This window comes from Nomascus leucogenys, chromosome 4 (assembly GCF_006542625.1).
Source record: "Nomascus leucogenys isolate Asia chromosome 4, Asia_NLE_v1, whole genome shotgun sequence".
In the NCBI taxonomy this organism is placed as follows: domain Eukaryota; kingdom Metazoa; phylum Chordata; class Mammalia; order Primates; family Hylobatidae; genus Nomascus; species Nomascus leucogenys.
Window position 1 is genome coordinate 42,572,940 of NC_044384.1, and position 27,380 is coordinate 42,600,319.

The window sequence follows — 27,380 nt, forward strand, 5'->3', positions numbered from 1 at the left end:
GAGCCAGACCGAGGAGGGCGCATCCAGATGGAAGAAAAAATATGTGAGATACCAAGGAGATGTGCCCTGGGATGGCACAGGGCGGGCAGTCATTCATTCTTTATTCACCTCATCACTGAATGGAGGGCCTCCTGTCCTCCAGGCACTGCTGCTTCAGCAGAGAGGCCTGGTCTCTTTCCCCAGTGAGCATCCCAGGGAATGGGTGGGAAAGGAGAGCTATACGGAAACCCACAAAGTAGTCATTGTCCTTTGACATTCCGGCCACAGGGATGGGGGCCTGAGACAGAGTAAGGGAGGGGTAAGAAGAGGCATGGGTGAGGAGGCAATACTCAAACTGAGACCTAGAAGAAGAGGACTGGACCTTGTGATAAGTGCGCTCCAGGCAGGGGCACAGCATCTGCAAAGGCCCGACGTCAGAGCCGCCAGTTGTGATTCATTTTGGAGCCTGTAGAGGATAGCGCGTGAGACGAGGAAGGAGAGGAACGCAGGCTGCCCGTGTGCTCTAGTGAGGGGCCAGCCCAGGGGCTCTGCTCCTCAGGGTGCAGCCTGCCCTGCAGGCGGGAGGAGGCCGAGTCGCTGCGATCCAGCTCCCGCCTGCCACAGCTCTCTCCGCACCTGTCCTGCGGCTGTGCGCTCCTACCCCACCCACTTCTCTCCCTCGCCCTTCCCGCTCCGACTAAGCCCCGCCCCCATCCCCCTCCCCCGCCCCTCTCCCCCGCCGGCCCCGAGCCCCAGCCCCGCCTCCCCGGCTCCTCCCTTTCCCTGCCGCCCTCCCCCTCCGGCCGTGCCCTGCTCCCGCGCAACCCGGTCCCTGGCCCGGGTAAGCATCTCCTAATTTTGTTCTAGAAGATAGAAAACTCTTCGTGGGCATGCTCAACAAGCAACAGTCCGAGGACGACGTGCGCCGCCTTTTCGAGGCCTTTGGGAACATCGAGGAGTGCACCATCCTGCGCGGGCCCGACGGCAACAGCAAGGGTGCGCGGGGCGGGGCCGGGAGGGATGCCCCGGAGGGAGGGGCGAGGCGGAGGGAGACCTGAGGGCTCCTCTGAGTCTCCGGGTCCGTCGCCGTCTGTCTCTGGGCTTCTTGGTGTCTTTTTCTCAATCTCTGCCTCACCCGTCTGCGTTCACCTGGGATGCGCCCTCTCCTCCCGGCCCCTCCCTGGCCCTGCTTCTGGGTCCCAGCTCGGCCTCTCGCGTCCCCGCAGGGTGCGCCTTTGTGAAGTACTCCTCCCACGCCGAGGCACAGGCCGCCATCAACGCGCTACACGGCAGCCAGACCATGCCGGTGAGTGCTGGCCCCTTGGGGCGGGGGCGAGGGCAGCGGTGGGCCAAGACCCCAGCACCCGCCACGCCCCGCCGGCTGTCCAGTCTCCCCAAGAGACAGGAAAGCATGACCCTTATCCCCGGGCCTCAGACAAGGACGCGGAAGCCCAGAGATGTTAAGGAACTGGCCTGAGATTACCCAGGTAGAAAATGCCCGCGGTGGGGTTCACACCTCATTCCCCTGGGCGAGCGCCGATGCCGCCCCCTCCAAAGCGCCCCGAGGAGCGGGCGGGGTGGGCGCAGGCCAGAGGCACCGACAGCTGCGGGCGGAGGCTCTGGAGCAGGTGGGTCTCACGCGCCGCCCCGGCCACAGGGAGCCTCGTCCAGTCTGGTGGTCAAGTTCGCCGACACCGACAAGGAGCGCACGATGCGGCGAATGCAGCAGATGGCTGGCCAGATGGGCATGTTCAACCCCATGGCCATCCCGTTCGGGGCCTACGGCGCCTACGCTCAGGCAGTAAGTGGCAGCGTGCAGGGGCAGCGGTTCTCAAGCTCACTCCCCTGGGAGCCTCAGAGAGCGGGACATGAAACCGAAAATACTACTCTATCCCTTGCCCTCTCCCTCCAGAGTGAGGAAGGGCCAGGAATGAACCCATGAACCTGGGGGGTGTAACTTCAGAAGGGTTTGAAAGAAGGCTGGCCCAGTTGGGGTGGCTGCCAGGAGGAGGTGGGCTGCTGTCTTGGTTCTAAGGGGCAGAGCTGAGAGAGGCCCCACAGAAAGGTGGGTTACCCTGAGCCTTTTCCCCTCAGCCAGATCAACGTTGAACCCCAGGAAGCACAGATGAGAGGGGGAGGTTAAGGTCATTGGTTGCAAACCACCCCTACCCCATGGAACGGTGACTTCAGGCCTTCTGGTCTCTCCTGGCAGGGCTCCTGTGAGGCGCCCTAAAGCCCTACACACCCACACTTCTGATATCCCCTCAGACTTCTGGCCCACCTACTTCTTTCTTCCACATGGGGGCCCACTCTGTCAGCCTCTCCCGGAGCTGCCTCCAGACTGGTAACCACAGCCCCTATGTGGGTGGCACTGAGGCAGTCCACGGTTCTGGGTCTGAAAATGCAGGCTTACCTCACTTCTGCAGCACTGTCCGCCTTGGCCACATTCCGCAGCCTCCCCTGTCCGCACTCACCTTTGTGATAACACTAGGGGTGCCTGGGGTTCTATTCATAATTCTCCTGTCACTTCTACCAACAGACTCCAAATTAAAACCATTCTGGACAGAAACCTGTGCTAAGTAAGTTCTGCAGAGGCTCATCCAGCATGTCTCTAGTGCTTTGGATGTCACTTCCCCATGAATGATAGGCTGTACACAGGGCTGACTAGCACCCACAGAGCCAGTCTCCTCCCCTGCCCCTAGCAACAACTTTTGAGTTCCAAAGACCCTAGCATTACTTTTAAATACAGTCATCTCTCAGGGCGGTGGACTCTAATAGCGTTGAGATACAGGGCAAGAATGGGAGAGGCATCAGGGCTTTCTGGAGTGGCAGCTGGCAGCTTCTGGGGCTCAAAGCCTGGGAGGTTGGTCTCCAGGAGCTGAGGCCCCTGTCGGGGAGGGATGCCCCCTAGAAGCACGTGATATTTTTTCCACTCCCTCTGCCCCAGCTGATGCAGCAGCAAGCGGCCCTGATGGCATCAGTCGCGCAGGGCGGCTACCTGAACCCCATGGCTGCCTTCGCTGCCGCCCAGATGCAGCAGATGGCGGCCCTCAACATGAATGGCCTGGCAGCCGCACCTATGACCCCAACCTCAGGTGAGCTGGCAGGTGCCAACACAGGGTCTGGCCTGGTGGGAGAACAGCTGGCCCCAGGCTGGGACCTAATTTCGGCTACCAGCAGACCATTCTGTGGCAAAAGCACATAGTGTCTGGGCCCAAGAGGCCTTGTCTTCTGGCAGTTTGTTTCAAAAATGTTCTAATCCATGGGGATCCAAGGGAAGATGAGATATGGGACCCATGCAGTCTACCGTGTGATTTCAGGGTGGGGCGGATTTCTCTCAAGCTGTTTAACCTTATCAGGAAACAATATATCTTGATCTCTACTAACGAGAGACCTGGAAAGAAATTGACATGAAGACATCTCCCTGTGGTGTCTATGACGAAAAGAGCCTTGGCCATTCTGTGGCCTTGTTCAGCCCCTGGCCCAAGCACAGAAGGAACTCATTTGGGTGTCGTCTTTTTTATTTTTATTTTTTTTCATTTCCCTTTAACCCAACCTAGACTCACTGGCTTTTTCTAAGACCACTATGCAACAAGCTAGAGAGAACCACAAGAGTTATCAAGGGACAGGAGTTTGGAAAGAACCCAGCTCACATATCATGTTTTTGATTGAATCTTGGCTATTGTCCAGTCCAGTGAGTCTCAGCTGTTGCAGTTATGCCCCCAAATCCCCAGGACATCTGGCAATGTCTGGAGACATTTTTGATTGTCACAACTGGGAGTGGGGATTGCTATGAAATCTAGTGGGTAGAGGCCAGGGATATTGCTGTACATCCTACAGTGCACAGGACAGCCACCACAAGGAACTATCTGGCCCCAGATGGTAATAGTGTCAAAGTTGGGAAACACTAGTCTAGTCCTAAGGGCTGGTCCTGCACCCCAGGCTCTCATTCACTGAGCTTCATTGGCTCTCTGTGCCCAAGCCACAGCAGCAACTTTCCTAACATCCAAGAGCTGTTCCTTTCCCAGATGAAAGCCAAAAAGACTGTGCCATCTCTGGGCTCAACTTGAACACTACCCTTCACCTCTGATCCCCAACTTCAAGGGATACACATGAGCCCAGGCAGTGGCCAGCCTCAGGTCCACATTCTCAGAGGCACCCTGCTTCCTGCATGAGAGGAAGGCCCTTTCCACCCTCTGGGCTTTCAGTACAATCACCATAATATCCACATCTCAGGTTCCACCTTCCTGGCATAGAGAGGACACAGGGTATTGTCATTTGACCCCAACTTTATTCTCACCATCATGACCACTACTATTGCTTCAACTGGAGGAGGCCAAGGTGTCTACTTTGTGTATGAGCTAGAGCTGAGTCTGGGCTCTATAATAACCTCTCTGCCTCAGTACAAGAGAATGCCAGAAATAAGACCTACTCCATCTGAGCAGAAAAACTTCCTGGAGAGGCATATCAGCCCTCCAATGACCAAGTAAAGACCATCTCATCCAGCCTTAGCTGAAGAGAGTAAGAGCACTGAAAAAGACTTAAGGAGGGCCAGGTACGGTGGCTTATGCCTGTAATCCCAGCATTTTGGGAGGCCGAGGAGGGTGGACCACTTGAGGTCAGGAGTTCAAGACCAGCTTGGCCTACATGGTGAAACCCCAACCCTACTAAAAAATGCAAAAATTAGCCGGGCCTGGTGGTGCATGCTGGTAGTCCCAGCTACTTGGGAGGCTGAGGCAGGAGAATTGTTTGAACCCAGGAGGCGGAGGTTGCAGTGAGCTGAGATTGCACCACTGTACTCCCGCAACCTGGGCAACAGAGCAAGAAAAAAAAAAGAAAAAAAAAAGGACTGAAGGAAGACCAAGTGTGGTTACAGTCAAGGGCATTGAGAGTAGTCTATGTGCTGTCTAAGGACAAGCCATCAGGGTCAGAGAAATCATATTTGGGCAGGTGGAATTTGGACTCTGCCTTGAAGGATAGATACAATTGGGATAGGTGAAGTCACTTCATATAGGGAAATAAGCCAAGGCATGGGTCATAGATAAGATTGAGCTGGTATGTGAGGTCCAAGTCTATCCACAGGTCCTTGGAAACAGTTGAGTGAAGCTTTATGGGTGGGCCTTCCTCACCTTTGTTCTGCTTGCCTCCCCTCCTCCTCCACCCTTCCATATGCCTGGAACCAGGTGGCAGCACCCCTCCGGGCATCACTGCACCAGCCGTGCCTAGCATCCCATCCCCCATTGGGGTGAATGGCTTCACTGGCCTCCCCCCACAGGCCAATGGGCAACCTGCTGCGGAAGCTGTGTTCGCCAATGGCATCCACCCCTACCCAGGTAAGCACATCTGTTAGCACTTATTTCCCTATGCAGCACATTCTTTATCCATGCTGTCCCTGCCCTTGCTGTTATAACAAGATGTGGCTCCTGCCCTCTGTCCATTCCTTGATGAAAACCCAACTGTGATCAGAGAGGGCCAGCCTCCCGTCTTCCTTCAGGGAACCCGTGATGGAAAAAATGAGACCAAAATCCTGCCCTTGGGGATGTGTCATTCTGATCTGGGAGACAGATCCCCATTCCAGGTGCTCCCTTAGGGAAGAAAGGAGACTGGGTGCAGTTGTACAACCATGTAGAGAGGCCAGTAAGTGCAAAATAATTGAATGTGAATTTAACCTACAAGAAGTAAGGGGATAGAAACTAGAACAATCAGGTTAGTGTTAAGTAGGAAAAGACTCTTTGGGAAGGAGTGGAGAGAGGTATAACGATTGGCAGTCTGTCTAGTAGAGACCAGTCCGTCCCTTGGTGCACACAAAAGCGCGATCATGGTGCACGCAAAAGCGTGATCAGCACCCTGGACAGCTCAGCACCACAGACAGCCTAGCACCTTGGACAGCTCTTAGACTATGTTCAAAAAGTCTGGCACGCAGAAAGATCCAGGAGGCCTGCTCCTGATTAACTTTGTTCCTCAAACTTAGTCGTCCTCACAGGATGAGAGTGTCCAGTTGGCCTGAAGCAGCTCTTCTCTCTGGTCTGGAGAACGGGCTGCTATCAGGGCAGGCAAGCTGGGCCCAAAGCCCTCTAGTAAACTACAAGGGCAATGTGCTCCAGATGTGGAGTGCTGCCCCACTTCCTGGAGGGCAGAGGATGAGGTTAGAGTCCCCATAAGTATCAGTAAGTACTCAGTTTGTGCTGGGAAAGGGGGGCCCAAGAAGGAGAGCAGGACATGGACCTATCACCTGGGAGGTCAGAGTCCACTGGGAACACAATCTAAGTCTGCAGAATGATGAGACAATACAGCAGAATTAAGTTTGATCATGAGTGAGTGTTCTCAGACTTGAAATGCTAAAGATCCCAATGAATGGAGAGTTCTGCAGGCTAAAGAAGCCCAAAAGAGCATTCCCAAGGAGGAAACTACCATCGAGCATTAACAGATGGGCAGGAATTGGAGAGGTGAAGATGAACAGGGAACACCCTCCTTTGGAGGGACCTGCCTGGCAAGAGTGGAGGTGATAAGGAGATAGGTACACAGGGCAGGCAGGCCAGCCCAAGTTGGATTGGCAGCAGGGGCTGGGTCCTGTTCCCCACTCTGGGTGCCCATCAGAATCCACTGTGGGGCTTTATACAACCACATAAGCCCAGACATTCTCATTTCCCTGTCTAGAGTGCAGACCAGGCATTTGTAGTATATAAAAGTCCCACTAGCAGCAGAGTGCAAGGTCACTGTACTAGAGGGAAATAGAGGAGAATTTCCTGACTTTGAACTTGGAGTTGTCCTTGATCCCATTCCCCATTCCAGAGCGTGCCCCGTAATGTATCCCTCAGTCCACCAAAAAGAGGCCAGAGGAGTCTAGAGAGTGAAGTGATGAGGCTCTAATGATCTGGAGTGTTGTTTAAGGATGATGACCCCAAGCTGGTAGGGTGGCAGGCTGGGGCTATGCAAGCTAAGGGTGGAAGAGATCCCACCAGTCTAAGGCTCATGGGCTGGGAGATGGCATCCCCAGCACATCTGGGTGGCTTCATTTCCCACCCCTTCCTGCCCACAAGCCCATCTGGATCTCTGGATCCTGATAAACCTGCTCCTTCCCAACCCCCCTGGCATCTGTGAGCTATTTCCCTCATGGAATTTGGAAATGTTTCTTCCCCTATTTGTAACAATCTGCCACATCTCATAAACAATTCCCTGCCAGAGCAAGAGGGAGGGAGGGATGGAGGGAAGGAAAGGAAAAAAGTAGTACATTAAAAAAATTAATTTACCATCTTTAAATGCAGAGTTTGGACCCGCCGTAATGAGCGAGATCCTTCAAAATGTTCACTCTTTGGCAGTTACTAATGAGGTCGTTAGGCAGAGAAGTAGAGAAAGGCCTCATAAATGCTTTTCTCTGCTTCCCAGCCCCAGGTAGCTTTTCTGATCTCCCCTCTTGGGTTCTTGCTGGATACACACAGTGTGGCCTTTACTGTCACATAAACACCCTTGAAAGGGTGGCTCTTGCAAACATTAAAGATTGTTCATTCATTCTTTTCATCATACTCTTTGCCAGATGCTTATGACGTTCCCGGCACTGTGCTGGCAGCTGCCATGCAAATCGTGCAGGTTATATTTTGCATGAGGGTGCCAAACTGTATGCCGAAAGGAAGGGGCACTCTTTTCTAATTTGCATAAAGACACTGCATGGCTGAATAGCTGGAAAGACCAAGAGCACAATCTGGATGTGGTTCTCCTTCCATAGAGCTTAGAGGCTGGCAGAGGACAGGGGCAGAGGGAAGGCAGAGAGGAGACCACCCTCCCAAGCACATCACACTGAAGAGCCCTCAGCGCCAGTCTCTACCACGGGGGAAATAGAGGGACAGGGTGTGGGACTGGGACAGCCCCAGGCAGGAAGGAGCCTGCATTGTGGCTCATCTTCAGCTCCCCCCATCTGAGCAGAGCCCCTGCCGCATCCTGCTCCTGGGGGCTATGGAACCTACTGTCCCACTGTCTCTAGGGACCTCTGCCCCAGGCTTTTCCCTGGGCACCCCTCAGGCCCAGGTGCTCTTTTGCTTTCTTTCTTTTCTTTTGAGACAGAGTTTCGCTCTTGTTGCCCAGGCTGGAGTGCAATGGCATGATCTCAGTTCACTGCAACCTCCGCCTCCCAGGTTCAAGTGATTCTTCTGCCTCAGCCTCCTGAGTAGCTGGGATTACAGGTGCCCACCACCATGCCCGCTAATTTTTTTGTATTTTTAGTAGAGACAGGTTTTCACCATGTTGGCCAGGCTGGTCTCAAACTCCTGACCTCAGGTGATCCACCCACCTCGGTCTCCCAAAGTGTTGGGATTCCAGGCATGAGCCACCGTGCCCAGCCCAGGTGCTCTTTTTCTATTGGAGGTTTACTGAGATACTCAGGGAAATGTGCTCAGGAGGGAATTTGGGGCACTCTCCCTAGACTAAAGGTCCCAAAGCCTGGCATAGCCAGTTAGCTTAGCTGGCCTGAGTTGACAGGCGGATAAGCCCAGATGGTTTCTTCCTGCCACCTCGTGTTATCCAGTTTTCCCTCAAGCATCCTAGGGCTCCATCCTCCCTCTGGGCAGTCCCTGCCTCTACCACCTCTCTGGGCTTCCAAGGCCAGCCCACTCCCACATTAGTCACCACCAGCCTTGGTCGCCAAAACCAGTGCCTACCGCTGGCCCATGCTTCAGGCTTTTGCCTACAGCTTCTGCAGAGACAGCAAAGGCAACAGAAGGGAACCAAGCCTTTCTCTCGGCCCAGCTTCCCTGAGTTTCTTGCCAAAGTATCTGTACAGGGGACCTCTCTTCCCACTGGGCAGGAGACATCCCAGGGTCACAGTGTCGGAAGACAGGAGGAAGGTCCTTGGTCTTCCCGTTCCTCGGTTCTGCGGGCAGCACCCCTCTCCCAGTTTGCTGGGAAGACCCTATTTGTGTAGCTGGTCCCTGCTGAGAGGAGCTTAGCCATGGGCTGGGGGTGGAAGACCTCCATGCCTCGTGCAGCTTCCCTGACAGTGAGGGCGTGTCCCTCTGTGTGAGCAGGCACAGTGGCCCAGGAGGACAAAGTGGTAGTGTGAGGCCTTCTTGCCCTTTCTTTCACCCACTGGGGGCTGCGAGCCCCCTCCCCTTTCCCCACAGCCCTTCTGCAGGCCTGGGCCCCTTGTGTGTGCCCCCCACCAGCATCTCAGTGTTGAGGCTTCCTTGGCATCTCCTCCCCAACCCTCCACAGTGCTCTGCATGAGCCCCCATCTTACCCCAACCCTAGGCCAACTGCAGCCTGCATCCCCCAGCCAGGATGGGCAACTGTCTACCTGCCAAGAGCCCTGGGCTAGGGAAGGTGACCCCCAGAGAGTCCAGGCACTCAGGGTTTCTGTCTCAGATGCCCTGCCCCAGGGCAGAGCCTGCAGTAGCCAGAAAAGGCAGTGCAGCTACATCATTGTCCCCATGGGCATGAGGGGAAGGGCCAGTATGGTGGGCATTGCTGACCTCTGTCCCCTTGGCTCCCTACAGCGCAGAGCCCCACCGCCGCGGACCCCCTGCAGCAGGCCTACGCCGGAGTGCAGCAGTATGCAGGTCGTTAGTATCCACGCGTCCCCACGGCTCCTTCCCCAACTCCGTTTATCTCTCCACGCCTGTGACACCAGTGCCCCCTCAGACCTGGGGCCAGCACTGCATGGGGTGGGGAGAGAGAGTGGAAAGAGGGAGGGCTGTGCTGGCAGAGACCCTCCAGGCTGCCTTCTTGTCAGCGGGCCACAGAAAGTGCCCCTGCAGTGGGGTTGGGCAGAACTTCAGGCAAGTGGGCAGGCCAGGTGGAAGTTTCGCCATTGCAGGGCAGTTACCTGTCTTTGAGGCCAGATTTCCCTTCCCCATGGAGCTTCCAGGGCCACTTTGCCGCACCGCAGGCAAGGCACCGCAGGCAAGGCTGGACCTGGGTGCTGACACCAGCACCGCAGACAAGGCTGGACCTGGGTGCTGCCCACCGTGGGCCACAGTCACTGGCCCAGGAAGCACAGATGCCTGGTTTGAGAGAAGGAGGGCCTCTAGAAGAGATGCCATTTCCCCATTCCCTTCCTCACACACTGGCAGCAGGATGGGGCCCCAGCAGGTGTGACAGGGAGCAGAGGAGGAGAGGTGGGAAGGGACAGCCCTGAGTGAGCAGAGGGCCTGGGGTCACTGAGCCCAAGCCGAGCTGTCAGCCAGGCTTTTCTCTTTCTGTCACCCCTGGACTACACAGCACCCCATCATTATCCCTGCCTAGCCTGTGTCCTACTGCCTGACCTGATCAGGGTCTCTCTTCCCTGTGCTTAGAAGAGCCAGTGCTGTCTCCCATGAGTGCAGTGGGGCTACCTGGCAAGGGGTGAGGGGACTGAGGTGAAGCGGCCTGGCACATCTGGAGCCCAGAGGAGGTGCTGTCACCTCTTGGGTCCCCTGAGCTCTGACTTCAGGCTCTGCTGCTGTGGGAGCCAGGCCAGGCAGAGGAGGGAGCCGGCCACTCCTGTCCTACCTCGGGCCCTTTCCAGTTGGACAATCAGGTTTATCCAACTCAGTCCTCTGCCCCTGGGGACTACCCCCTGGCAGCCTTCCCAGAAGCCAAGTCCACACCTCAGGTGGCCCCCGACCTCCCACACAGGTGCCATTTGAGTGGGAGTGAGGGCCTTCCAGCTGGAGTCAGATGTGGCTCAGAGAAGTGGGAAATCCTTCCTGTGGATTCCAGGTGGTCTGGGGTAATCCTGTCCAGGCCATTTTGGTGTTTTTAATTATCCATGATTGTGTGTTATGCACACATGTGGTTTATCCACTATTTCAAATTCAACTTGCCTCCCCCAAAACATACACACACACGTGCATGTGTGCATGTAATGTATGCACACATGCACTAACATCATGTACACAAGTGTGTGCACACACACGTACACACATGTACACACACCCACACACGTGCATGCACACATGTAATGTACACACACACGTACACACACCACACACATGCATGTATGCATGTAATGTACACACACATGCACCCACACACATGCATATACGCATGTAATGTACACACACGTACACCCACACTTGCATGTGCACATGTAATGTACACACACACACATCCCCACATGTACATGCATGTATGTATGTAATGTACACACACGCACACACACACGTACACACACCCACACACGCATTTCCACTCTTCACCTCGCAACTCCTCTGTTAGTCTGGGAACTGAAAGCTGGCTTTGTCCTAAGTGGCTGAGTGGCAGGGCGCTTTTTGGCTGATCTGCTTTTACTGCCTGCACTGAAATCTCTCTCTTTCTTCCTGCTTCCACTCTCTGCCTTGTCGCCGGCTCTTGCTTCTTGTCTTGGGCCTCCAGCAGCCGCCTACCCTGCTGCCTATGGTCAGATAAGCCAGGCCTTTCCTCAGCCGCCTCCAATGATCCCCCAGCAGCAGAGAGAAGGTGAGTCTGCAGGCCAGCTCCTGGGCCCCTCCCTCCCCCTGTTGTCCCCAAAGAGGCTGCTCACCTGGGCCTTGGGCTGGGGTGTGCATTGGAAAAGTGACCACATTTGTGTGCTGTGTTGAGGTGGGCAAGGGAAGACAGCAGTGCTGTGAGGAGTGGTGCTCTCCAACTTAAGGTTAGAGGTCCGCTTCTTGTGGGCAGCTCTGTACACCAGAGTGGTGTCTGGCCCAGGGGCAGGGGCCTGGACAGAATGCCCTGAGGGCTGGCAGGTCCCACACGAGGCGCTTTTCCTACTCCCCTCAATCATTGCTGCTGGCCTGACACAGAGCTCACATATCAAAACCTTGGTCTATGAGAACCCCTTCTGAATGGTTGGGTTTGTGTTTCTTCCATGGCAAGCCCTTGAACCATCCCTTAAACAGAACCTAGCAGAGGTTAAGCCTGTGTGTACCAGTGGAGGCCTTGTCCTTGACCCAGGGAGCTTCTGGTCTTCCAGAGGAGATAGAGGCCCATCCTTGGGGTCTTCACTGGAGGGCCCACCACTGTGCTCCCAGAGAGAATAGCTGGGAGATGAGACTCCAACAACATGGTGGTTTGCAGAACCAGCTCTGATAGCTGTGCACATTGAGGAAAAGATGGTAATCAGGCTGAGAGGGTCAGGAAGGGAAGCCCCAGAGGAGGTGGGGTCTAAGAATCCCCCTCCTCTGGTGGGCAGGATTTGGCCAGTGGGGAGGGTGGGGAGAAGTAGGAGTGCTCATGGCTGAGGGGAATGAGAGAGGGAGATGAGTTTATCACCCACAGAAGCTGTGCCCTCTGGGTGACCAGGAGAGGCAGGTGGAGCTCCCAGGGCAGGACTGCGTGGGCAGGATGAGAAGAGATGAGAATGCCCCAGTGCAGGCCTAGTGGAAGAAGGGGGTGATCCTGGAAGGCTGTGTCCCAAGGCCCTGGTGTGAACAGGGCAGGACAGCAAGATCTTTGGGTCAGATGCCAGGGACCTCAGAATGCCAGTCAGTGTCTTCCCATCCCAGTGCCTAGGTACCCACATAAGCAGGAAGACAGGAGGCTGGATGAACAGGCCCACCCTCTGGGACTCTGTGGGCCTGCCACAGAGAGCTCAGCTTGAGTGGGCAGGACACTAACAAGGTCCCGTCCTCTCTACCCCTATGGAAACAGTCACTGGGTAGTGAGGCACCAAATCTGCCCCTGCAGCCCGTGTGGTCAGAGCCTTCTGGTGGCCTCCAAAAGCCTGACTCATAGCCCCTGCAGCACAGTGTCCTGGAGCCCTCCGATGTAGGTTAGTCCTGGAAAGAGCCTCAAGAGTCTGCTGGTCCAACATCATTTGACAGGCCCCAGTGCCAGACGAGTCCCTCAGACCCCAAACAGGTGCCACAGCCTGCCTGGCTGAGAGCCTGGCCTTCAGAGAAAACCCTTTTGGGTGGGACTCTGGCACCTCCTTCCCCTGTGAATCTGAACAAATCACTCCATCCCCTCAGCCTCAGTGTCCTCACAGCAAAGTAAGGAGAGTGGGGAGCGTTCTCTGGAGGGGTGTGAGGACCAAGCCGGCTGAGTCTGCCCCCGAACTCCATTCTGCAAGTGTCTGTGCACACTGCCCTTCCTTTACCAAGCTACCACCCCTTCCAAGGCTGTGCATGAGGCATACCGCCCCAGCTTACACCCAGCAGGCAACTTCTGGGATCAGGGGCATCAGGGCTTCCCATGCCCAGGAAAGCCAAGTTACAGGAACCCAGAGGGGTGCACAGGAAGTCCCAGCCCATACCCTGCCTCACGCTGCTGCAGCTGAGGGACACTGGGCTACCACTGGTGAAGTGGGGGTGGGGGTGGTCCCCTCATCAGGCTGCAGCCCTGGGCCTGCCCTGCCCTTGCCTTCCCCACAGTCCAAGCCTTCATCAGTCAGACCAGGGCCACAAGGGGTGGGGTCCAGGACTCCCCATGTTGCCTGCTCCAGGTCCAGAACAGAGAGCTGTGCCTGCAGGCCCTGATATCTTTTCTCCCACTGATGCCATTGTCAGCTCCCCCAGTCACTCTGGCCTATTGGCTCAGGGGTCTCTAAATCCTGCCCCACCCCTCACACAGCTATAGGTCAATGGCACCCTGCCCAACACACATGACAGCCCCTACTGCAGGCCTTAAACTGAGGCCCCCATGGGCCCTCCTGCCCCTCTCCCACCCTACACTCTGCACCATCCCATGTGCGTAGCTCTGTACTCCTCCTCATTCCTTCTCTCCATCTCTGAGCAGCTGCAGTTCCTGCCCCCCTACACACACCCTGTTCCCTAGTCTAGGCCCTCTGTGGCCAATCCTGGCTCCAGCCTCTCCTTGGGGTGGCAGGATCTGCTGCTATTGTCCCCATTCTCCCAAGCCATGGTGCATGGGTTGAGCCACCCCAGGGATGCAGGGCATGGGGAAGAGTAATGCACGATACCAACAGAGCCGCACAGCATGGGTGGGTGAGAGCGTGGCACTGGGAGTGGTTTGTCAGGAAGGCTTCTATGGGTCTGGAAGGATGAGCAGAGGTTGGCAGCACATAGAGCTGGGGAGGCAGGAGGTCTAGGCAGGGGGAACAGCAGGAGCAAAAGTGCAGCTGCTGCAGAGTCCAAGGTGAGCATGGGGCCAGGGAGAGACAGGCGCAAGGTGGGCTGGAGCCTGGCCAAAGCTGTGTCCCACAGAGTTGTCCAAGTCATGCACAAGAAAGAAGGCTGTGTTCTTCCAGCCCTGCCAAGAGTTGGCTTCTTTCCGTCATAGTCCCCTCCCCATGTGGAATGTCATGGAAATACCAGGATATTCTGGTCGCAGGGGAGGACCCTTCTGCCACCTCCTCATCTTTGAGCTGAGCCTGAAAACAGACAGATGCCTGAATTCCCCAAGGGCCATCTGCCCCACAGATGGGATGAGGTTGCCCTCAGGGATGGCTGCCGCAGAGGCTCTGCCAAGGCTGCAAGGTGGTCAGGGGTAGCCGCTTTCTGTCTCTGCAGCTCCGCTTCACCATTTCTCAGAAGGCTGGGCTGGACCACATTGGTCTCTAAAGTCCTGCCAGCTCTGCCATCTGCATATTCTGTAATCTGTGAATGAGGGAGTGCAGAAGGGCTTGGCGGTAGCTGGAGTTAGACAGCGTGTGGGCTCACTGTCCAGGGGAAGGGACTAGAGCTGCTGCCCTGGCTTCTTCGTCAGGCCTGGGCTAGAGAGTCATTCCTGGGGCTCCGCCACACACCACGCATGTGGGATTGAGCCTGTGGGCCCTATCTGTGAAGGCTCCTTATCTCTAAGGAGAACAGATGTAGCTTCCACATAAAGCAGCTTGCAGAACTTGAACTCGGAGCCAGGGCCCCAAGTCAAGGCAGGTGTCAGCATGGGCTGGAGCAGTCAGGGCCTGGAAGAGTGAGGATGGAAGGAGGAAGGAAGGTGTCTGTGGGGCTGGAGGGGGCCGGGCAGGAGGACACAAGAAGGAGCATGCCCCTGGGAGCAGCCAGTCTGGTTGGAGAGAAAAACCTCCAGACATAAAAGAGAAAGAGCCCCACCCTAGAGGATGAAGTGTGGATTCGGGCACGAGCAGGGAGAGGCTGGAGGTTCTTTCAGAGAGGGAGGGTATGGGGAGCTGGGGGCCATCCAGGGCACATTCACAGGGCATGAACCAGTGGGAAGACAGCATGGTTGGAGGGGACAGGGTGAGGGGAGGGCCATCAGAGCTCGGGGGTATCCAGCACCAGGAACCCCTGCAAGGGGGTGAGGGAGCACGTTTGTACCCGGTTCTGAATGCGCCGTCCCCCAGCAGGATGCCTGGGAGCCAGCAGTCCAGGGAGGGGAGGCCGAAGGGCTGGGGTGGGCAGAGGGCACAGGGTGAGCACCAAGGAGGGAGGAGGCCAGTGGCTCCTTGGGTAGCTTTAGGGGTTGGGGAAATTTTTGTTCTAGGCTGTGGACCTCGAGGGAGTAGAGATAGATGGAGAAAAGGAGGAGAGTGGAAGGTAGAGGAGCAGAAGAGAAGGTGCAGAGTCTCTAAATCGAACCTTTACTCCAGAACTGGGTTCTCTGGCAGCCTCACGGCTCCCAGAGAACAAGGACAGTTGGCTCTTGCTGTGAAAGCCATGCAGCGGCCCATGTTGGTGCCTTACTGTTCAGCTCATGCCTAGGTTTCCAGCAGCCTCTGGTCAGAACCTTGCTTCTTACACAACACTAGGTGCAGCTGGTTCCCTCCCATTCCCACCACAGCTTGGACACCATCATTGAAATGACCACAAGTCACTTTAAAAGATGAAATTATATGTGGCATATGCTATCTAAGACGCATCGTGGAATGATTTCAGTTTCAAAGAGTTAAAATTGAGCGTTTTGACTATTTCAAAAGGAACAGGTAAATAGTTAGTTATTGAGAATTTTAGAAAGCTAAAGCCCTGCATAGTGTTCAGGGGGTCTGGGATATTGAGATTTTTGGTAGCAAGAGGGAGAGAACTCACACTATGGAGACAGGCAGGCTGGGCTCATGTCCTGGTTCCAGGCCCCTTCCAGCTGTGCGTGTTTTGGCAGGTGCCTTAACCTCTCTGGGCCTCACTTCCTCATCTGTGAAGTGGCAATGATGATAATAACGTCACAGGGTTGCTGTAAGGATTAAGTGAGTTAGAGACATGTGAAGTCCTCAGAACAGCCTGACACATAGTTTGTGCTGCTGAAGTCGCAGGGTTGTTACTGTGGTAACGAAATGAAGAACCTTCATGTCATGAGGCTGGAGGGTTCCCTGGCTAATCATAGAGCCTCGGTTGCAGCCCTTCCTACGCACCTACCCAGGAGGAGGCAGGATAAATCTTGGTTTCCTGGGTGTGTGGAACTGGGCAGGACAGTTGGGCCATCAGGAGCAGATGAGAAAGAGAGGCTGCAGGCCAGGGGGAGGATGGGCACCCCAATCCCAGGGTCTGAGCCTGGCCTGTGAGAGGGGAAAGTGGGGTGTCTCCCCAGCACAGGACACGGCTGCCCCAGGTGATGCCCTGGTCCCCCCAGAGCAGGAGCTGGGCAGGAGGGAGGCCTCCCGGATCTCCCGGGCCTTCCCTATCTTCAGCACCTGGTTTCCAGAGACACAGCAGTAGGTTGATTCTGCCTCTGGAGCCCTAGGGTTTCCAAGCCTCTGCTATGGATCCATTTTATAGAAAAGGCGGCTGAGGCACCGCGAGGTTCAGTGACTTGCCCAAGAGCAGAGCAGAGACTGGAGCTCAGACCCGGGGCTCAGCATCCCTGCCTCTTCCAGGGCGCACTTGGATCTGGAATGAGACCCCCCCTCCTAACCTTGCCCCCACCCCTCCCTGCTGCGCTGCCTAACTCGCTCACCTCTCCTCTGTCTCTCTCTTCCCCCACCCCGCCATCCCTCCTCCCCCGCCCACCCCCTCCCCTCACCGCAGGGCCCGAGGGCTGTAACCTGTTCATCTACCATCTGCCCCAGGAGTTTGGGGACGCTGAGCTGATGCAGATGTTCCTCCCTTTCGGTAATGTCATCTCCTCGAAAGTGTTTGTGGATCGGGCGACTAACCAAAGTAAATGCTTTGGTGGGTAAAGATAACAAACCAATTAGCTTCACCTAGGACAGGGCGGTGCTCGCACCAACCTACCGGTGTCCGACTGCTTTTAACCTGCTCCTTCACATTGCCCCCGCCCCAGCTGCTCCATGGCCCTCGCCAGCCTCATCTCACCCTTCTCTCTCCCACTACTCCTTTTGCTTCTTGGCTTTCCCTACCCACCCAACCTGGCTCCCCATCTCCCACTCCCAGTCCAAGAAATGGGTTTCCTCTTCCAGCCAAATTCCAACCGACTGAGAAGGGAAAGGGGCCACCTTGACAGGGGTAGGAGGGGCAGCAGGCAGAGCCCAGCCACACCCATTGCCCCAGTAGCCCCTCTCCTCTCATGGTGAGAGTGGCCTGGCCTGAGCCCGAGGCCAAATCAGAGCGTGACACCTGGGCAGGGCAGTCACCTAGCCAGGCCCCTCTCCTGCCCACCCCTTCGCCTCCTGTCTCCAGCTCTCTGTCCTGCCCCAACTCCTTCTCTGTCTACCCTGCTTTTTGCTCCCCTCCTGCCCTCCCCACTCACCTGCCTCAGGCCACCAGAGCTGGGCATTGTTGAGGAGTCAGGAAGAGGAGACTGGTCCCTGCCCTCAGGAAGCCTAAGCGCTGAGCTTAGATGAAAATTATGTTTATAGCAGTGAAAACTGCGAGGCACCTAATAATGAAGTGACAAGAAAGGTAGATGGCTGTAAATACACAAAAAGGAAGGGAGGGAACTCCAGGTGGGGAGAATTGGATGAGGAAGGCATGGGGCTGGGGTGAGACGAGCCAGAGGACAGTGAGAGCGAGACCAGGCGCGGGGGTGTGATGTCTGTGCTGGGGTGTTTCCACTATGCAGAGGGGGATGTTTCACGGGGTGTGGTAGGCAGTGGAAACGGTGGGAGGTCCTTGAGCTGAGAGTAATAAAAATACAGTTTGCAGGAAATGTTCCCAGGGCATGGTGTTAGATGGGAGAGGGAAAACTCGAAAGCATCCAGAAGTATGGCTGTCAGATAAAATATAGGATGGCCAGTTAAATTTGAATTTCAGATAGACAAAGGATACATTTTTAGTATAAGTATGTACTTACAGTAAAAAGTATTTATTGTTGATGTGAAGCTTAAATGTAACTGGCATCCCATGTTTTTATTTGCTAAGTCTGGCAACCCTATCCAGGAAGCGTCAGATCTCTTCCTGGAATTTCACATCACCCTCTCTTCTCCCCTCCTCCTTGTTGCCCTCCGACCTCCTCATCCTTCTCCATCAGCCCTTCCTTCTCGGCCAGACCCTTTCATAAGTCATGAGGACTGAAGAGACCAGTCCCCAGAGAGCCACATATGGAACCAGAGCTGAGTCTGCCAGAAACTCAGTATCTCCAGGCTGACCCCCAGATTCTGGGGCTGGGAGGAGAGAGTAGGAGGCTGAGTTGTGGGGAACCCAGGTTACAGCTTGGGGGTGGTGGAGGGGAAAGGAGACAGGAGTGCAGCATCAGGAAGCACATGTTAAGGAGTTTCCAGTCTGGAGTCCAACCTTCTGGAATCATGAAGGGCTTGAGGATTTGGAGCATGTTCCCCAAAGTAGTCAAGATCTTTGCACCATTGTCCCTTCCCCTCTGGAGCTGCCACAGGAAACTTGTGGTCTTTCAATGGCATGGAGTTGCCCCAGCAGCTCATTTCTCTCTGGGTGTGGAAAAACAAAGCAAAAGCAAAAGACAGAGTTGCAGCCCTCCACTCTTTGGTATTTCTCCTTATGAATTACAGTTATGTATATAAAAACAACAAGCTGGAAATCAGTTGCATCTGCTCTTTAAGTAAGTCCCAAATGTTATGTAAATGAGAAGAGCGCTGCTGACAGCCCAGGAAGCTCTGGGCGCCTCTGCTGGAACAGGTTTAGTCTCCAGCCATAGCTGGGCTTGGCACATTTGCACCGTCCCAGGTGTGGGTGCAGTCCGGCTTTCCAAAGGCATTTCCTTGCAGTCTCCTCTAAGCACTACCCTCTTTATGGTGTTAGCCCACTTAAATTAGCCAGGACTACATTTTTTTTTCTTCCTGCTTTTTAAAGGAACATTCTCTGTATACCTCTAATCTAGCTCTCCTCTCTTGAACAAATTTCTGATGTCAAGCATACCAGCCCTGAAAAAAGGACAGACTCCTGAGATGCTGGTCCAGCCCAGCTGTTCCTGGTTAAGCCACTTGGGTTCTCTCTCTCACCAGGCAGCTGAGCTTTCTGCCAATATCCCAGAGGCCTTTAAAGTGAAACCTAGGCTGGGCGCAGTGGCTCATGCCTATAATCTCAGCACTTTGGGAGGCTAAGGCGGGCAGATCACTTGAGGTCAGGAATTTGAGACCAGCCTGGCTAACATGGTGAAACTCCATCTCTACTAAAAATACAAAAATTAGCCGGGTGTGGTGGCGTGAGCCTGTAGTCCCACCTACTCAGGAGGTGGAGGCAGGAGAACTGCTTGAACCCAGGAAGGGAGGTTGCTGTTAGCCGAGATCACACCACTGCACTCCAGCCTGGCGACATAGCAATACTCCGTCTCAAAAATAAATAACAAAATAAATAAATAAAAATAAAATAAAGTGATACCTAACTTCAGCATTCCCTCATGGGCAAGTCATTTAGCCCTGTAAGCCTCACTCTCTTCCTTTGTGAAAAGGGGATTTTAATCATCGCCCCAGGGATGCTGTGAGGGAGCTTACCCAGGGCAGACCCTCAGGAAGTGCTAGGTCCCCTTTGTTCTTAAAGTGCTATTTTTGCTGTAAAAGTGGCCCTGTGTTAAAGTGAACTCCTCAAAGGCCACACTCACTCTTTATAAGCACACATGTAAATTTATGAGCAGAGTCTTCCAGATACCTTCATGAGGGCATGTCTAGCACAAATGTTCCTATGTTGGAAGGAGGGCTGGGGGAATACCATAGGGGGATTCTACCTGCGGGCCTTCCCACAGGGCCTGGGAGCAGAAACCTTCTGAGGGTAGGAGGAAGGCAGGAGAGGTAGCTCTGGAAGAAGGAAGACAGTCCTGGAACCATGAACTTGGGAGACAGTGCCCAGAGCCCTGCCACAGGGGCCTCCAGTCTACAGGGGAGGGACCCTGCTCAGACTGCTAGCCAGTTAATAACAGTTCAAGGGAAGAAAAATTCCCTTGACCCTGGACTCCTTCTCAACTCTCGGGCTTCCGGGGACCTCTAAACTCTTCCAGGAAGGCTGGGCTTCTGCCCTCCTCCAGAACTTCCTCTCTGCCCTCCCCACACAGTGGTTCTGCCTGCCGCTACACCTGTGCCCTAGACAGCTCCTCCAGCCCTTTTTACCTTCTTTCTCCTCCCATCTTTGAGCTCAGGTGGATGATGAGAAGAATGAGGGGCAGCATGTCCCCCATAGTCAGGCTACCTTGTCCTGGCAGGAACAGGCTTTTGTCCAGCCACCTTCCTTATTCTGGGGAAAGCAGTATCAACACACAATTCACATATTTGAAAACTGCTCTGGTTTACTAAGGACTTGACTTTTACTTGACGTGACTTGACTTTAGTGATTAGACATACAGGTCAGGGGAGGTGGGGACGGGCCAGGAGGGGCTGAGGGGAGCTGGTGGAAATATGGCTGGAGGCGAATCTTGTATGGATCAGCTGAAATTCTCCCTATTTATTCTGGTATCTATATTTATACAGAGGTTAGTTTTGTTGCTCTGGGCCCAGCTCTGACCAATTGTTGCACTTGTTCGGCTGCAGGAGCAAACTTGAGCAAGGCAGGAAGGAGAGGAGAGAAAGAAAGACGATGGAGGCAGCATCTGGGCAGAGAGAAAGAGGGAAAAACAGCCGGCAGGTAGGGAGAGTGAGGAAGGGCTCTCTTTCTTGGAGAGAAGTCCCAAGGCAGGCCCGAGGTACCACAGACAATTAACTGAGAAGACGGCTTCTACTTCACTCCTGGGTGGCTGTGCATCTCTGTCTTACACCAATGGCCATTTGGGGACCAGTGCGCCGCGGGCACGTTCATGGGAACGCCTCGGTGTCTCGCCAAGCTTTCATATATTTTGCAGGATCTAAGTCCTTTTTACAGGAGAAAAGGCCTCTAAAGTCGAATAAATTCAAGGAAATACTAGATTAAACAAAGCTATAAAGGTTCATTTACTACAACTTGGTGACGGAGGGGACGTTATTTGTTGATATGCTGGACTGGCCCAGTGGGCCTGGCCCTAAACCTCCTGACCACACAAGCCCTTTCTCGAGGAGCACCTATTAGGGCCAGTTTGGGAAATGCTGATGTAAAATGTTGTCTGTATAAGGAGATGCATTCAGAGTTCCCCAAAGGTGACTTCTGACCTCATTTTGGGAACATGACCTGTGCCCATCTGGGACCTGCGCGGTTGGGCCTGGGAGCTGCAAGGTTCTGCATCCCATCTGGGCACAGGAGTGAACGCGTGGGAAGCGCTTCTGCACGGAGGGCTGTGGCCTGATTTGCACTGATGGTCTTGTGACTTGTTATGGACATATCAGCTGGTGCGTGCTTAGTCCACGGCGCAGGGCGTGGAGAAGAGAGGTGCCGGGGCGAGGTGACGCCCAGGGCCCACCCGGAGCCTGGCGGGGCGGGCAGGGCCGGGAGTGGGGGCGGAGGGGCCGCGAGGGCTCAGCCTCTGGGCCTCCCCCGACGGCCGGGCACCTGCGCTGGCGAGGGGGGCGGCCGGGCCGGCGGTGGAGAAGTTTCTCGGCGGCGCCTCCCTCCCGGCCCCTCGCACTCGTCTCTCTCCCCAGGCCGGCACCCTGTGCCCGCGCGCTGCCAGGCCCCCTCCTGTCAGGGAGGACAGTGTCCAATAAACTCCACCCGCAGGTGTGTCCGCCCTCTCCCGCCGAGGCGAGGGCTGAGGTGCGGGGGCCGGCGGGGGTGGGGGGCGGGCGCCTTTCCGAGCGCCGCCCGGCCGCGGACCTCACTTGGGGAGTGGGCGCCGGGCGAGTGACGCGGCCAGAGACGAGGCGCAGGTCAGCGAGCCGGGTCCCCGCCAGCGCCCGCCCCGGGAGAGGCCTAGCACGCGCGCGCGGGCTGGAGGGGGGCGGGCACCGGGGCGGGGCCGGGGGCGGGGCCCGATGGGGAAGAGCCTCAGGCCCGCCCCGCCCCCCTGTCCCCCGACCCCTCCCCGCCGGCAGCGCCCCGGGCGGCCCCGTGGAAACCCAGGCCCTCGTCCCTCGTGTCTCGCCAGGCTTCGTGAGCTTCGACAACCCGGCCAGCGCGCAGACCGCCATCCAGGCCATGAACGGCTTCCAGATCGGCATGAAGAGGCTCAAGGTGCAGCTGAAGCGGCCCAAAGACGCCAATCGCCCGTACTGAGCGCCGGCGGGAGCGTCCCCCGGGGGAGACCAGGACTCGCACAGGTAACGAGGGGCGGCCGGGGCGCGGGGACGGGGGTTGGGAGGGAACCAGACGGACCCGCCGCCTCCTCCGGCCTTCGTGGGCCGGACCCTCACTGGTGCCTTGGACCCGCTGCGCCCGGCTCAACCTGCTCCTCGCCCTGCGCCTCGGGCCAGGCGCAGAGCTGCAGTCACCCCGGCAGAAATGGGCCTGGCCATTTCCCTATGGCAGGGCCACCAGGGGCAGGAGTGAGGGAGCCACTCCGGGCGGGTGAGGCGAGCCCTGGGCCTGCGCCTCCGGGTCTACATTGGCAGTCCTGTTGGCCAGGGAACCCTGGGGTGAACAGGTGGCAAGCTCAGGCTGAGAGAGGTTGGGGGCAGAACAGGCTCTACCCAGGAGAGCTGCAGCCGCCCGCGGGGCCTGCTCCCAGACCCCGGGCTCTCTCCTTCCCAGTTCTCCCAGGAGGGCTGGTAGCCTTTAGACACTTGACCCCTGCAGCCGTGTCTTTCCCCATAGCTCAGTGAAGAGAGGAAGGACAGGATCTTTCAAAGGGAACTTTACTAAGAAACAAAGCAGGATGGGAGGAAAGCTGAGGAGGGTGATGGTATAGCACTGAGATCCCGGGCCCTGCCTGCCCCACATGGGTCATGATGAGCGGTAGTTGTTACCTTTTCTGCTGGGCTGGGTCCTGCCTAGGAGCTGAAGACACAATCAGCCACGCCTCTTCCAGCCCACGTGTTCCCCTGAGCAAAGTGCTTCCTGCAGAAAGAATGGGGGGAGATACCCCAGGACATCAAAAGTCAACCTTCAGAATGGTTTCCCCCAGTGCTGTGGCTCTTGCAGCCTCGGCTTCTTCACAGAGCAGAGGTGAAGGCTCCCTTCAGGCCTTTCCAGCTCAGCACCCTGCTGCCCTATGGCCGCCCGTCCCCGCACATGTTCCTCCATTTATTCAGCAGTATTGTGTGTCAGCTACTGTGTTAGGCACTTGGGGTTCAGCAGTGAGCAAGACAGAAGGTGGAGACAGACAATAAACAATGACATGTGATCAAAGAATATGATCTAGTATGTCGAGATTGTTGGCCTACAGTTAAACCACATGGTCAGTGTAGATCTCATTGAGGAAGTGAATTGGAGCACAGAAGGTGAGGGGAGCAGCCATGCCCCTGCCTCTGAGGGAACAGTCAGTATGGAGGCTGCAAGGTGGGGCTGCAGAGTGGAGTAGGAACAGCAGGAGACTGGGTTGCTGGGAGAGTGAGGAAGGCCACCTGGTGTGGGGCCTTGAAGGCCACTGCGTGGACTTTGGTCTCTTCTCTGAAATAGGAGATGGAGAGAGCATTGGAGAGTTCTGAATAGAAGAGTGATGGGTAACTTGCATTTCAGTGGGGTCACCCTGGCTTCTGTGTTGATAATAGCTTGTAGGGGGCCAAAGCATAGGTCTACTGCACTGACCACTCAGTCCAGTGTCACAGCAGTTGATGAGATGTGAAGGAATTAATTTCTAGATGTATTTTGTAAGAGGAGCCAAGGATGAGTCCTAGGCTTTTGGCCCAAGTCACTGGAAGAACAGAGGGATTGGGAGAAAGATTAGGCATGTGAGAATTACACATTTAAGTTGAGTTTCAGAGACCAGAGTTTGGGAGGGAGGTCTCCAGCTTCCAAGTCTCCCCTCAAATCTTCCACCCAGTGCTGGGGTACAGACACCAGCAGAACACCCTTCCTCTACCCAGAAGTAGCAACTCTCACCCTCAGAGAGCAGGGGCCTTCTCTCTGTGGGGAGTACTTGTGCTTCCGCTCTCTGCAATCCTGGAAAAGCAAAACCAGTCTTTCCCGCCTCCTGGTTTCCCATCCTTGCCCATTTCTGGCTTGTTTCCCATCCTTGCCCATTTCTGGCTTGTGTCCAGATGCAAACACACATGTTATTCAGAGTTTGGGCACCTTCTTGTGCCAGGCACTGGGCTCAGTGCGGGGGATGCAAGGATGAATGAGTCACCATCCCTGCCCTCAAGGAGCTTCTGGCTCTGTGCACACACAGACACCAGGAGGCAGCTTGCAGATGGGGGCATCTCCATAGGAATGGAGGGATGGTTTCGTGAAAGCAGCTTTTTCTGTATATAGGACACTTTTTCTTAAATCAGCATAGCTCTGCCATTAAGGTGTGACCTGGGTTAGGGTGCTTGTCCTCTTTGGGCTTCTTTTTTCTCATTAATGAGACTAAGGTGTTAGAGTCAACTAGAGGATTTGGGGGTATGGGGATATGAATCAGGCAGGGTCATGCCCCGAGATTCCAAGGGGCACCCCTGAAAGTAGCTTGTCTTAGCCTCCTTGGCTCAAGCCAGGATAAAACCTCTAGGTTAGAAGAATTCCCAGATGAAGGAGTGAGAAGGCAGGTTTATTGTTTGGGATATAAGGTCAGAAGTGCCCACAGGGTTGAACCAGCTGGCATTCAGAGTTGGGGTGGGGGCTTGGGAGGAGTGGTTTAAAACACAGAGTGGGTTCTTCCACCAGGCATGCAAAGGGCAGAAAGATTAGAACCCTAGACCTTCACACAGTGCTTACCACGCACCAGGCACTGCTCTGAGAAGTAACAACTAGGAGATGTAACTACATAGCTACAACTACCTATAAGGTAGGTAGTGTTAGTATTTCCATTTCGCAGATGGGGCACAGAGAGATTAAGTAGCTTGCCCATCAGCTAGTGAGTCGCAGAGCCAAGCTTTGAAGCCAGGGAGCCTACTCCTCTTCAAGTGAGGAGAATGAGAAACTCCACCCTACCCTCACCCCAACCTATCACCCCAGAGTATCCTGAATGTCTTGAGGGAGCACATATGACACCTCACTTTTCTGGGGTCAGCCATCTAACCACCTCCTTTCTACTAAGCAGTCCTTTAAAAAACTACTATGTGACATAACTCCTACAGTAAAGTTGACATTTAATTTTCATTTAGACAGTATTTTAACAAATGGTGCTGTCAGGCTTCCCAGCCCAAGACTGTTGGAAGCTCTAATAGAAGGAGGTTGCTAAGAAGAGATAGGGAGCTTCTCAAGGCAGCCTTGGGGACTGCAATGAGAAGTGGCTGCCCTTGGACTGCCAGCGAGGGAGGAAAAGGCACAAAAAAGCAGCTAAAATACTGCCTGGTATCACAGGCTAGTAAAGGGTATTCATTCGTGCTGAGGCCTAAGCTGCAGCCCCAGGTACTCAGAAGGGCAGGAAGCCTGAGCAGGGGCCGAGGGACCAGCCATAGCTGGGAGCAAAGTGGGAGGTGGAAGGGCGGACCTCAGGGCTAGGGCAGCTGCCCCATGGTGGTACAGGCTTTCTAAGGCCAAGTCAGAAGAGAGTGGGGGCAGACCAGGGGGAGGGAGAGGGGCCCAGGCAGGGCAGCTGTGGGGAGTACAGTTGGGCTTTGGTTCCATGAAGGAAGGTCCTGAGTGGGGTGGGATCAGGGTTGGAGTCAGTGACTCTCCTTCCTGGCTGGTTTTCTGCTTCCCCGCTGCCGTACCCCTCTGGCGGCTTGGGTTTGTTGTCTTGTGCTAAGACTGGAGTTTCTCTAAGCAATCTTTGCCAGGAAACTAAATAAGGAAGGAAGGAAAGGCAGGAGGAGTACGCAAAAACATGCATGTGGCCAGGTCCACAGCCAGCTGGCAGAACACACCCAGCCTGGCCCCACCCAGCTCAGAGATTGGCCTCTGAGCCCCTTGTTCTGCCACCGCTTACCAGACACACTGGGCCCCAGCAGCAGGCCAGGTTCTCAGACTCCTAGCACTCCAGTTCTATGGCTGGAGAGTGCACCAAGCATCTTGTCCTGACCCCAGTGAGTCCTGTGACTCTGGCTCCGAGTATGCTTTTGGAGAGTGTCGGGTCCAGGCTTTGCAGGCACAGGTGCTTTGGGTCTGACCTATACAGGGCCAGGCTGTGGCTTTTGGCCTGGCCCTCCTTTGCTTGAGTCCAGCTGATTTTAGGACGTGAGATCTGAATTGGTTCAGCCTGGCCATAATTTCCTACCCAGCTCGGTGAGTTGGACTTCACCATGCTGGTCAGTGATCCCACAGCCATACCTAGGGCTGTGCTCTGTGAGCCTCCACCCCGAGAGTGGTCGGGAAGGGGTCACCCTGCAGGAAGAAGAGGAGCTGCTTCCTAATGAAGACAGTAGCCAGCTGAGCCCGTGGAGTCTTGGGGGCTCCTCAGGGACTGAGTGTGAGGGTGTGTGATGTGTCCAGGGCCACGCATGTGTGAGAGATGAGGGTGTGTGTGAGGAAGTTCCCTAGATTGAGCTTTAGGGACAGGGGCTGTGTGCTGTTCAGGTTTATGCTGCAGTACACAGGACAGTGCCTGGCCCTGACAAGCAGTTGCACTCTAAAGCTGGGAGAGGAGCAGGCAGAGTGGGAAGGAGTGAACGCCCATGAGGGGCTCAGGGCTGGAATGGAGGGAGAAAGAGGAGAGTCCCAGGGAGTCCCTGAGTTGCAGTTGCCACAGCCCCCATCTGATGGCAATACCCTCAGTTCCTTAGGCCTCTTCTCCCGTGCCAATGGGACTTGCCCATTGGCCATCCTGGGTGCGTCTAAGGGCTTCTGGGAGGAGTTGGAAGTGGCATTTCAGGACTTGGTGGGCATGGGACGGTCCCTGATCTGGGGGAAGGAGATGCAATGTTGGAAGAACAAAGAACCCAGCCCTGGTGGGCAGGCAGGCTGGGGTCTGCAGAGGAGTCGTCTGGGGTGCTTCTGTGAAGGCTGAGCTGGAGGCCGGGCTTGGGCTCAGCTTCTTTGCCCCTCATCCACAGTGATATTTTAAGATCCCAGGCCTCCCTTCCTCCCTCCCTGAAGGAAAGCATAAAGCTGAGAGTGAAAGTCCGCTGTATGTAGAAGCCTGTAGACTGGAAAGCCTGCAGATCAACCTGGCACATAGGCCTTGGCCCAGGCCTGAGTGCCACAGGAGAGGAGGGCCTCCAGTGCAAGCTCAAGAGAACTATGGGGAGGGGTGGAGCTAGGGACCCCAAATCCCAGGTGCAGCAGAGGACTATGAAGTGGTGAGGGGTGGAGAAGTCAACCGAAAGTTGAATCATCTGATGACTCCTGGTAGGGAAGAGAACTCATTCTCAACCA

The 27,380-nt window shown here is 55.5% G+C and overlaps 1 protein-coding gene across 50 annotated transcripts in view; it reads left to right on the plus strand.

The window, feature by feature from the left end:
* The window catches only part of CELF4 (CUGBP Elav-like family member 4), a 323,954-nt gene that overhangs the window by 290,935 nt on the left and 5,639 nt on the right, over positions 1 to 27,380 (plus strand). For 6 of the 50 annotated variants that reach the window (XR_004029636.1, XR_004029639.1, XM_030810520.1 and 3 more), the window contains exons 4-12: positions 850 to 975; positions 1,206 to 1,285; positions 1,637 to 1,780; positions 2,927 to 3,074; positions 5,163 to 5,312; positions 9,465 to 9,530; positions 11,323 to 11,406; positions 16,809 to 16,892; positions 22,135 to 22,306. Coding sequence is in view for 45 of the 50 variants with exons in the window: in XM_030810520.1 (XP_030666380.1) it covers positions 850 to 975; positions 1,206 to 1,285; positions 1,637 to 1,780; positions 2,927 to 3,074; positions 5,163 to 5,312; positions 9,465 to 9,530; positions 11,323 to 11,406; positions 16,809 to 16,892; positions 22,135 to 22,262 (1,010 nt within the window). In the remaining 5 variants the exon portion in view is untranslated. Of the gene's footprint in view, positions 1 to 846; positions 976 to 1,205; positions 1,286 to 1,636; positions 1,781 to 2,926; positions 3,075 to 5,162; positions 5,313 to 9,464; positions 9,531 to 11,322; positions 11,407 to 16,808; positions 16,953 to 21,691; positions 21,768 to 22,134; positions 22,307 to 27,380 lie in introns of all 50 variants that reach the window. The other 44 variants (XR_004029637.1, XM_030810522.1, XM_030810523.1 and 41 more) reach the window with 17 other exon arrangements.